This window comes from Eurosta solidaginis, chromosome 1 (assembly GCF_040869045.1).
Source record: "Eurosta solidaginis isolate ZX-2024a chromosome 1, ASM4086904v1, whole genome shotgun sequence".
Classification (NCBI taxonomy): domain Eukaryota; kingdom Metazoa; phylum Arthropoda; class Insecta; order Diptera; family Tephritidae; genus Eurosta; species Eurosta solidaginis.
The window spans coordinates 158,379,825-158,392,205 of NC_090319.1; the positions used below are offsets into that span (position 1 = coordinate 158,379,825).

The 12,381-nt window shown below is 41.1% G+C and overlaps 1 protein-coding gene across 4 annotated transcripts in view; it reads right to left on the minus strand.

Moving 5' to 3' along the window:
- Positions 1-12,381, minus strand: part of LOC137236902 (uncharacterized) — an 844,598-nt gene that overhangs the window by 422,155 nt on the left and 410,062 nt on the right. For all 4 annotated transcript variants that reach the window (XM_067759993.1, XM_067759990.1, XM_067759991.1 and 1 more), the window contains one exon: positions 1,931-3,194. In XM_067759993.1, coding sequence (XP_067616094.1) covers positions 1,931-3,194 — 1,264 coding nt within the window. The remainder of the gene's footprint in view (positions 1-1,930; positions 3,195-12,381) is intronic.

The window sequence follows — 12,381 nt, forward strand, 5'->3', positions numbered from 1 at the left end:
ATTGCTCAATTCGTTCTTGAGATATATGATTAAGTGGACCGAATTTTTTTTGTAAAAAAACGCTAATTCGTAAATATCTCAAAAACGTTACCATAGAATTAAAAATAACCTTGATTTTCGGAATCAGGGGGTGATTTTACATAGGAATTTCATAATGGCGTCTCTGGTCCATTTTGGCTGTAAACCAGTGTAATTTGTGCTCAACTATCAGGCACGTATACTGGAACATTCGAACATACGAATGTGTGCTATTCTTACTTTTCTTCAAAAATTGTTGAGCCATGTCAACGAATGTGTCATACAAACAGGAACAACATTACCTTGTTGTCAGCCAGAAACATGAATGTGCTGCATTAATTTTTCAGGCTCAACTTTGTGTGATTGAATTATACATTCGTGAAAATGGCATTTCAAATTATTTGTGTTTGCATGTACGTAGGAAGCGCTAGAATTAAGTAGAACCTAGAGAATCTAAAGGGTAATCCAACGAGGCCTATAACACAAAACCTGAAATTTTTTTGTTTGATATTCAAACGCAGACCCAACTAACAGTGAGATTGTTCTCGACAAAATCAGATTATAGCGTTAAAAAAAATTGTTGCCTAAATAAATGGTAAAATCGTAAAGGAGTTACTCCTACCCCAGAAAAGTGTCAAGCAACAATTTTCACAAAAGAACGAAATACGCCGTAAAGGCGTAGCCTGCTTTTTAGAATAGAACAAAATATATTCACAACCTTTGCGCTGGGTACAATAAGCGTAACACCTTTTCTGAAAAGAAAACTCTTATTAGTTTCTATGCATACAAAATTGAGATCAAACCAACCAACATTTTTTTACGTGAGCTAATAATCGATCGTACTCACATCCTGAGTAACAGTAATCGAGTTCAAGAGTATTAATACATACGACACTCACACGAGTCTAAGCAAATGCTCGCTTTTTATGCATGAAGCACAATGACCTAATCTTACACAAACCATCAAAAATTGGTTTTATTAAATCAGCACAGACTGCAATTTTATATCAATGCCTGAATTTGGTTCCCTGCGAAGCTAACAAGACCTTGCTAAATACCGTTGAGCAACACAACCATTCGAAACCAATCGAGGCGATTCCCTATCAGTGAACCTTGTGCTGGAAAATATAATTATAGCAGCAGATCTAAGCCGGGATTGTAAAATATATTATAAGATCATACAATTGCTGGCGTATGCTGACAACATTGATATAATTGGACTTAGGAAACGCGTCGTAAGTTTTGACTTCTCTGCACTGGATAAGGAGGAAAAAAAGTTAAGGAAAAAGTGTAATTAGCGCAAGACGAAGTACCTGCTGCCATCCAAGAACGAGTCGGCGAATTTGTGCCTTGGTAGCGGTCACTGTTGGCGGTTATAAATTCCAAACTCGTAACCAGCATTAACAGCGCAATTAATATAGCTAAGAAATTTAAAATAGAATAGTTCTTGCCAGCAAGTGTTTGAATGAGTAAGAAATTGGAAAGTAGTCCCTCATCCATCGAACCTTCCGACATGGAGCCAATAACTCCAAACTACTTTCTCGTGGGTGGGCATCTGTAAGCCCCACCTGAAATCGCCTGTCATGAAAATTCAGTCTCACTACAAGTTTTGAACTGGTGTAATTTTCTCCAGCATCGAATTTAATAAATAGCGTAATAGGTGGTCACCCAGTTTGAAACATCGAACGGCTCGGATAGATGATTCCCAATTCTGACTGAGCTGATGGCGTTGTTTAACGTTATTTTGCACAGCAGTATAAGTTTGGCGGAGAAGCGAAAATCAGACATGGCGCCATAGTTTTTTTAAGTATTTTTGAAATCACTTGCCGTCCTTATCGCAGCCCAGTACACTACCTCTTTACCACGGCAGCCACACCAATAAATAAATAAATAAATTAATAAAAATACTTACGTAACATAATCATTTTTTTCCGAACAGTTGTTACTTTCGAAGCCAGGGGATGTGCCCTTTGTAGAATCAAATTTGCGACTGTCAATATTATCTGAAAATATTATAGATTCGTTCATGGCACAATTTTTGAACACAAGTGTATGTCTTCTCTTTGGTAAAGGTAAGTTCGGAGTTAAGTGCTCAGTAAGCCGTTTACTAGAAATTGAGTTCCAAATGGGGCTTAGGACTAGCGACTTTTCAAGAAAGTCAGTCTCTCTCCCATCACCAAAGGTGGCATGCGTTACCCCAAAGCTATTATCATTTTTCAATTTACTCTCGCTTCCCCTGGGAATCTTTTGATCATGTTCCAGGTTTTTCATAATTTGCATTTCATTACTTACATCATCGTCCTGTTCAGCTTCTTTTTCTAAATCAACAAATTCTAAAAAAGAACGATGCGGTGTACCTTCAATTCGACGTTCACAATTACTAAACAAAGCAGCTTTTCTAGCTTCTTTTAGATTCAGTATAAAAGAATCGCTGATACCCATATCGTTATTGATTTTTGTTTCGTGATTATTGTTTTGTAAAACATAAACTTTGTCAGTATTTAAAGATTCCATATCTTCATTAAAGTAAATAGTATCTCTATTTTTATTTATTTTGATATTGGTTTGTGAATTTATATCCAGTTCCATAGTTTGGCTCGAATAAATACCAATTATATCTTTCATGTCAGATTGAACACTTGTAGACAGGCAATCTTTCGCTGTGTCAAAGCTCATATCTTCAGCTACACATAGTGTTCTTTGTATAAAAGAACTGTCTTCATGGTCATATTCTAGGGGTTCAATATGATTTCGTGGACTTACTTTTACGGAACCCACTTTTTCATTATCAATAATACTAGTACTTAATGACATATCTTCACATTGAAAACAATTATATGCGTCTTTTATGTTATAAACATCAGAAAGCTTTGTTCGTTGCAATTTGATTGGTAATTCATCACTAAATTTCTTTACACCGCTACGCGAAGTACCTTCAGAGATCTTAACCTGAGACTCATTGGCATGACTAATAAGGCTTGTGTAAGAGATGCATTTGGCAGAGTTATCACCATTTTGGTCAGGCACGTTTTTTTCAGGAAACACAACTATTTTTCCGTCTCCAATCGCCGCATTTAATTGACGAAGATTCAGTTTTAAAGGCTTGGTTTTAAATTTCTTGAGAGGTAAGTTGGAAGATGATCTTCTTTCTTGTGAATTTTTATTCTGATTTGCCACTGTTAGTGAGATATATAAAAAATAATAACAATTATTATCATCATAATGGTTTCGAATACGAGCTCAATAATTTTGTCATACTTATTGTTGTGATATATTTTTTCTTAATTGCAAAGCACTTTTCAACAGATAAGTAAAAAGATAATTTTACAGACAACTGTCATAGCTGGTAATGCCAATTTCACACAGAGGCTTAATGAAATAATTAGTCAAGTTTTCTACATTAGAGCCCTAATTGAACTCAATCTTCCATACAAAATACAAATTCTTAATTATCTCATTATTGCTTTATTGAGTGAAAAATCCAATCAGTTTCGCTTGGTGCTTCGAATTTTATTGTCAATGTAATTATTTCAATAATTTACGAAAAATAGAAAAACACGAAAAAGTTCAAAATTTAATTTGCGCTGCATTTGCTGCAAAAGATAATACGGATTTTTCCAAAATAGGCACATATTTGGTTAGGTGAAACATCTATGGGTAGTTGAGCATATATTTTATTTTGATTGTATTTATAGTTAAGAAGGAAACGGCTGCTTTCCATTTTAACTATTTTTTGTAAAAACGAAATATTTTTTGGGGCTGCTGACAGATGTTCGCTTAATGAAGCAAAAGGCCCTGTATGAAAAGGGAAACTTAATTATATCATTAAATAGAATTGTGATTCGATTAAGTTTCTATGCCCGAATAGTAAGCGCAGCGGCGCCTTAAGGTTTCTGGTTTAGGAATCCCCACATAACTGAATGTATCCATAGTATTACTAGAATTTGTTTGATGATCAAACGGAATCCCCCCCCCCCCCCCCCCCCCCCCCCCCCATTAAGTACCGGGACTTATGTTATAAATTACTTACTTACTTAATTGGCGCTTAACCGTTTTAACGGTTATGACCTTCCTACAAGGCGCGCCAGTCGCTTCTTCTCTCTGCCAACCGGCGCCAAGGAAGTTTAAATCGTTTTCCACCTGGTCCTTCCAGCGGAGTGAGGGCGCCCCACAGTGGTCTGGATTTGGCTTTCAGTGGACTTAGGGAAATGAAAAAAATATTAGTTAATACCACAAAAACTTTGATGGGGATCGATTTTCAGTCTCATTACATGACGTTTTTATACATGAGTATTTTTTCATAGTCTTAAACAAAAAAGTTATAGCAAATAAAAAAATTTTATGTATGGGAAAAATCACATTTTTACCGTTAACTCATTTTTGTCACATTTCCTCAAAACTTGATTAATTTATTTATATAGTTACGGTTATATACTATGCAATGTACTCGGTTTCATGGTTCGAAAAGGTTCGCGTTTTTGTTTTTGTCTTTTTTTTTAGTATTGCGAATCACTTTTTCATTTTGGGTAGAATTTAAAAACAAAAATAATTTTTTTTGTTTTGGTTTTCTTTAATATTATTATTGCGAAACACTTTGTAATTCTGGGTAATATTTAAAAACAAAAATATTGGTAATTCATATTATACTATAGGTATAGAATTTTGCACACATTTAAAAAAAATGAGAGCTTCTGGGTTAGACCTTGATACATATTTTTATTGAGAAATAGTAAAAATTATTTTAGTGAAGCCAAAATTGCTGGAAATTGGAAAAAATACCTAGATGTACACATATGCTCGTTAGTGTATGTCGATATGAAACCCGGTTGCTAAAAGTGTCATAACTTTTTAAATTAGGTTTTACGAAAAAATGTTATATAACAATAAATTATGGAAAAAGATCACAGAATACGAAAATGTACATTTAAAGTCCCAAGTCCCAACTTTTCAATTTCGGTCCACTGTGCACCCTCTACCTCCTTATAAATGAATTACCAATAAAAAAGCTTTGTTTGACCGTTTTCATCTAGAAAACCTCGCGGTCATAATTTTAGGCGGTCATTAATTTTAGATAAGAGGATTCTTTGTATCCAGTTAAGTTAGATAGTATACATATATATGGGGGCCCCGCAAAGTATACAACGTTGATAAGAAAAAAAATTTTACAATAATTTCCTGTAGAATAGAAAATATCAATAGGAAAAATACTTTTACTTTAATATGAAAAATAATTTTACTTTAATTCCCTTTAGAGTAGAAAACGTTGATAGGAAAAAAATAAGTTTACATAACAATGTAAGCCTTTAAAGTAATAAATATCGATAGAAAAAATATTTTTACATTTACTTACTTACTTAATTGGCGTTTAACCGTCTAAACGGTTATGGCCGTCCAACAAGGCGCACCAGTCGCTCCTTCGCTTCGCTAACCGGCGCCAATTGGTCACACCAAGTGAGTTTAAATCGTTTTCCACCTGGTCCTTCCAAAGGAGTGGGGGCCGCCCTCTACCTCTGCTTCCATAGGCGGGTTCCGATAGAAACACTTTCTTTGCCGGAGCGCCATCTTTCATTCGCATAACAAGGCCTAGCCAGCGCAGCCGCTGCGTTTTAATTCGCTGGACTATGTTGATGTCTGCGTAGAGCTCGTACAGCTCATCGTTAAATCTTCTTCTGTACTCGCCATCGCCAACGCGTAGAGGTCAATAAACCTTTCGAAGAACTTTTCTCTCGAACATTCTCAGAGCTATAATAACACTCCCTTTGGAGAGTGTTATCGAGTTGATGGTCCTTTGCCAAATGCAGATCCGGTAGGTTCCGGTAACAAGCACCATTAAGGCACCAGCCCGACCATCTCAAGGACGTTTTAGTATGACCACATGAAAGCTTCAAGGCCATACCGCCTTCCCACCCCCTAAATCCATGAGGAGTTCGGGGTTGCCAGAGCCTCGGCTCTTAATGAAACAGGATTTGCCACGGATAGGTGAGGTTGACAATTGGGTTTGGCGTTTAACCGTCTAAACGGTTATGGCCGTCCAACAAGGCGCACCAGTCGCTCCTTCGCTTCGCTAACCGGCGCCAATTGGTCACACCAAGTGAGTTTAAATCGTTTTCCACCTGGTCCTTCCAAAGGAGTGGGGGCCGCCCTCTACCTCTGCTTCCATAGGCGGGTTCCGATAGAAACACTTTCTTTGCCGGAGCGCCATCTTTCATTCGCATAACAAGGCCTAGCCAGCGCAGCCGCTGCGTTTTAATTCGCTGGACTATGTTGATGTCTGCGTAGAGCTCGTACAGCTCATCGTTAAATCTTCTTCTGTACTCGCCATCGCCAACGCGTAGAGGTCAATAAACCTTTCGAAGAACTTTTCTCTCGAACATTCTCAGAGCTATAATAACACTCCCTTTGGAGAGTGTTATCGAGTTGATGGTCCTTTGCCAAATGCAGATCCGGTAGGTTCCGGTAACAAGCACCATTAAGGCACCAGCCCGACCATCTCAAGGACGTTTTAGTATGACCACATGAAAGCTTCAAGGCCATACCGCCTTCCCACCCCCTAAATCCATGAGGAGTTCGGGGTTGCCAGAGCCTCGGCTCTTAATGAAACAGGATTTGCCACGGATAGGTGAGGTTGACAATTGGGTTTGGAGAAGCTATGTATTGCGCTGGCAATCTGAAAGGGCTGCGCTACACAAACCCCTTGCATCCGGTATTTTAGTCGCCTCTTACGACAGGCATACCTACCGCGGGTATATTCTAACCCCCTAACCCGCTGTTGTCATGGTCCATGCATATGCACCATATAGCAGGACGGGTACGATAAGTGACTTGTAGAGTATGATTTTCGTTTGCCGAGAAGACTTTACTTTTCGATTGCCTACGTAGTCCAAGTAGCATTTATGGGTAAGAGTGATTCTTCGCTGGATTTCAGAGCTGATGTTGTTGTTAGTGTTGATGCTGGTTTCCAAATAAACGAAGTCTTTTACTGTTTCGAAATAATGGCTGCCAACAGAAGCGTGGTTGTCAAGGCGTACATGCGCTGACTTTTTGCTCGATGACAGCAGGTACCACGTTTCATTTTCCAGTTTGGAGTAAGCAGAACTAAGAGCGCGGGTGTTTAGGCCGATGACATCAATGTCACCAGCATGTGCTACTAATTGCACTCTTTTATAAAATACTGTTTCACAGTGGTTAGGTTCGGCAGCTAGTATAATTTTCTCCAGCATCAAATTAAAGAAATCGAACGATAGGGGGTCACCTAGTCTGAAACCTCGTTTAGTTTTGGACGGCTCGGAAAGGTGCTTTCCAATTCAGAAGCCGCACTGATAAGGTCCAATCAGCCGATTCACGTTGGGCTTCAAGATTTCGCCCAATACACTAGACAGGACCTTATATGCGATATTAAGTAGGCTAATCCCACGATAGTTGGTGCATTTTGCAGTATCCCCCTTCTTGTGGACTGGACAAAGAACACTTCGATTCCAACCGTCGGGCGTGCACTCGTCCGCCCATATTTTGCTAGGAAACTGCTGCATGCGCCTTACCAACTCCTCGCCGCCGTTCTTTGATAACTCCGCAGGCAATCCGTCAGCGCCCGCGGCCTTGATGTTTTTCAATCTGGTTATTGCTATTTTGACTTCGCCATAATCGGTTGGGGGGAAATTTATTCCATCATCATCGATTGCGATATCGGGTTCGTCATCCCTGGGTGGTAAATCGCTCTCTCCATTTAAGTACTCTCTGAACATCAGTTCCAAGGTCGCCGTATTCGTTCTTATAAGAGTTTGGCCCGGTATTAAAACCTTCCGTCTGTCGCCGAATTTTTGGTAAAATTTCCGGGCGTTACTCCTGCTGGCTAGCAGCTTAGCTCCTCGCACTCACGCCTTTCTGCCTCTGCTTTTTTCTTTCTGAAAAGACGTCTCGCTTCCGTTTTCAACTCGCGGTAGAGTTCACACACTCCTCTTGTTGCGCTCACTTTTAACGTAGCCATGTAGGCAGCGTCATTTCTTTCGGTTGCAAAGCGGCATTCGGCCGGTAACCAAATTTTTCCTCGGCGGCAGTACGAAGTGCTTTGGAGATATGCACCCACTGCTCCTGCATTCCGTCGGGTTGAGTTGTGCTCTCAGAGAGCAGGTGTGAGTCGAGTTGCGAAATCATTGGCAGCCTGTTGCCATTGGAGCCTTTCGACGTCTAGCATTCCTTGTGTTTTTTGTTCCTTGGTTTTAGCCACGCATAGGCGGGTGCGTATTTTGGCTGCAACGAGATAATGGTCCGAGTCGATGTTAGGTCCTTGGATCGTGCGCACATCTAAAACACTGGAGACATGCCGTCCGTCTATCACAACATGGTCGATCTGATTGCGAGTATTTCGATCGGGGGACAGCCACGTAGCTTGATGGATCTTTTTATGCATGAACCTCGTGCTGGATATGACCAAGTTTCCAGCACGGGCAAAGTCAATCAGCCTCAGTCCATTAGGAGAAGTTTCATTGTGTAGGCTGAACTTTCCGACTGTGGGGCCAAAAACACCTTCTTTGCCCACCCTAGCGTTAAAATCGCCAAGCACGAATTTTATACTCGTATCACGGCGGGGTCAGCGCTCATATGTTCGTTCTAATTGTTCATAAAAAGCGTTTTTCGCCTTATCGTCTTCTCCCTCTGTCGGTGCATGGGAGCAGATGAATGATATATTAAAAAATTTTGCTTTTATTCGGATAGCGACGAGACGTTCGTCCACAGGCGTGAACGCAAATACTTGTTATGTTAATTATATTGGCAAATATCAGAAGTTTTCTAGGGCCTAGCTTAATTACTGCCTCAAGATCTCCAAACTCCGGCGCCCGTATGAGCGTATGACGCGAACACAACATATGCCGCTTTTTTCTGCAACCCGCACTTTCATCGGGGCATAACTTATAAGCATGTGATGCCAGGAGGAAGTGTATATGTAACGAATCTCGTAGAATTCTGCTTACTTGAATCCTTCTGCCAACGTTAAACTGTTGAATAAATCACTCCAATATTCAGTATTGAAAACTGGTCTTTATTTAGATTACTTTGGGAGTAGTACTTCACAATTATACTTCAAAACCAATAGCGTGTTTAAATCAAAACTGATTAGTCATTCCTCAGCTTGCGCTGCTTTTATACCCTCCAAAGGTCTAGACTTTTCACCTTCTACAACAGTTGTAACTCATGCTTGGTTACCAGCTATATAAGTACATGTATATTTGTAGTTTATTGCCATACGCGTCTGTATGTCTGAGTAACTACTTCGGCTGATGACCACATCTGTGTGTGTGAGATAGCTCTTCGTCGCCTTCTACATAAGATATGCTAGCTGTAATGTACATGTACATGGCCATTTGCTGAAATAATCCATAACCACCAGTACATATTTGTTTATGCGGTTGATAGCAGGAAATGGACGTGCGACATCCATAGCGATCCTTTCAAATGGTGTACCTGAAATATATTGCTTCATCTGACCATGACTTCGGGTTTTGGGCCCTTTCGCTCTCTGCACACCTCGCAGTTGCCATCCCACTCAGTGACCGACTGATGGCAACTAACCCAATAGAATCTCTGCTTAATTTTCTCGAGCGTGATTCCCAGATGACCTCCACTTGCACCGTTATGTAGTTCACTGAGAAAGTCAGGAATCCTTTTCCTTGGAACAACTATCAGTTTCCTCTTTCCTTGATCATCCTCACTCTACCATACTCGATGCAGGCAACCGGATATCAATTCTAAACTGTTCCACTGTGCCCAATATGACTTCGCAATAGGACTCTGCTGACATCTCTTTAGTTGGTCTTTCGTTTCGTTCGAGCCCTTGCATAACATGTGACAGATCTGTATCTTCTCGCTGACACTACCTTAGTTGTTCCTTGTCTCATGCATCCGTATACGTTATAGTCATTAGCCGAACATCTATGTCTTCTTTAGCCTAGGCTTTTGAACAGTGTTTGCACTCCAAACTACATGATCTACGTGACATTGCATCAGCATTTCCATGGGTACTACCTTTTCGATGCTCAATGGAAAAGTCATAGCTTTGTAGTCGCTCGATCCACCATGTCAATTGACCTTCTGGATTACGGAACTGCAGGAGCCATTTCAACGGTGCGTGATATGTCCTGACGCGGAATGGCTACCCGTAGAGGTACTTGTGAAAATGTTTAATGCACTCTACCAATGCCAATTGCTCTCTCCGTGAAACGCAATAGTTCCTCTTTGGTTTTCTCATTGATCGGCTGTAATATGCAACTCCCTTTCTCCGTCCATCGACCAATTGTGATAAAACACTTCCTATAGCAGATCCACTCGGATCTGTATCTAAAATAAACGTTGCTCCTGGATTCGGGTATGCCAACATTGGGGCAGTGCACAAACGCTCTTTCAATGTTTGGAAAGCCACTTCTTGCTCCTTCTTCCAATCAAAAATTTTTTTTCTTGTAAGCTCGTGGTAAAGTTTGGTACAAATCGGCGATATGTGCACATCCCGTGGAAACTTCTCAATTCATGCAGGTTCCGTGGTCTTGGCCACCTTCTATCTTTCCATTCGCAGTGCAGATGCCCTCTGGCGTTACCTTGTGTCCCAAATAACTTACTTCCCTTTTAAACAGCGAACACTTTTTGGGACTTAGTTTCAGACCAGCGCAAGCTATTCTCTGGAAAACTTCCTCCAAGTTCTTAAGATACTCATCAAAGTTCTTTCTCAATAGAATGATGTCCTCTAGGTACACTAAGTATGTTTTCCAATGTAGTACTTTCAGTACCTGATCCATGAGTCTCTCAAAAGTAGCTGGTGCATTACATAGTAGAAAGGGCATTACTGTAAATTGCGAAAGTCCACCACCGACACCTTTATCGTTACGTCGTTCAACTTACGGTAGTCCAACCAAAACCTAATTTGTCCATCCTTCTTCTTCACAAGTCCCACCGGTGAGCTCCATGTACTAGCTGATGGTTCAATAACGCCGCTGTCGCTCATTTCTTGTATGATTTGACTCACTACTTCCAGCTTCGCCAGTGGAACACTACGAGGAGCTTGACGGATCGGCCTCGCATCTCCAGTGTCAATTAGATGTTTCACAACATTGGTGTGGCCTGGTTTGGAACCATCCTGATGTTTTTGCACTTAAGGAGCAGTTTTTTTGCCTTACTCTGATAGTCTTCCTCTAGTCCCTCCGTCCAAGCCAGATGTCATCTGAAAGATCAATCTTGCTAGTTAAAACGTTTTCCTGGAGCTATTCACATTTGATTACTACTTCAGCCTTTGGCATCTTCCCAATATAGTTCCTCTGGTCAATTTGTCATAGCCAGGGTTTTTCCTACAAGTACATTCGGTGTATATTTGTTTGCTGCCTCGACAACCCACAATTTGTTTGTCCCACAATCTCCATCAATCTTTGCCCAGATGACCGCCACCGATTTTGGCGGTATTTGCGGATTCTTCTCCACCAGCACTCGTTTATTGCTGTAGCCTTTCTCGTAGCCAAAATTAAGTGGCACATCCATGTTGTTATATCGCATCGCCTTGCTTTGCATGCCGATCTTGATGCCTTGGTCGATTAAGAAGTCCACTCCAATTATGATTTCATCAATAATCTCTGCCACTATAAAATTGCGTACTACCGTGACGTTCCCAATTGCGACTTCACATGCTGCTGCTGACTCGCTTTAGTTTTACGACTGAGTGGACTTCGAGATTTGCTCATCTCCTTCAGGCCTGCGTTTACGGCCTCCCATATTGTTGGAACTATTCGGACCGGTGCTGCAATGACGTGCAATGTGACCTGGGTTGAGGCACTTGAAACATTTCATAACTCCAGCATTTTTCTGTTGTGATCCCTTCAGTGCTTCCAAAATTGTGTCTACCCAATCTGGCCTTTCTGCTTCCACACGATGGGCTTTGTACAATGGCTTACTCAAAAATGATGCTGTTTCCTGAGTCAGTGCATGTGATACCGTTTCAGCAAATGTTATCGCATATGTAGCTCGTGGGTGCCTTTCATGGGGGTGTTTTGCGTCCTGCACTCACCGGCGTCACCCCAAACCGTCGACTCGTAGGTGTTTTTACACCCTCCATCCCTCATGTAGGGGCGGAGCCTCCTCGTGGTGGCACCTGGTAACGCTTCGGCGGCTAATTCGAGCGGCGACCTCTCTTCCCACTCCTCAAACCCTTTTTTCCCTTCTTCTTCCTTTTTCTCTCCCCCTCTCCTTAAATGGGTTGGATCAAGGTGTTATACGACCCGTGCCGAGGATCAGCCTGTCTGGGGGCCCATAAATAGCCCAGTCGTTAACGGAGTGCATCGAATACCGGGCGACCTTCGATGCTATTAAGCCTTACCCGGACATCGCGGA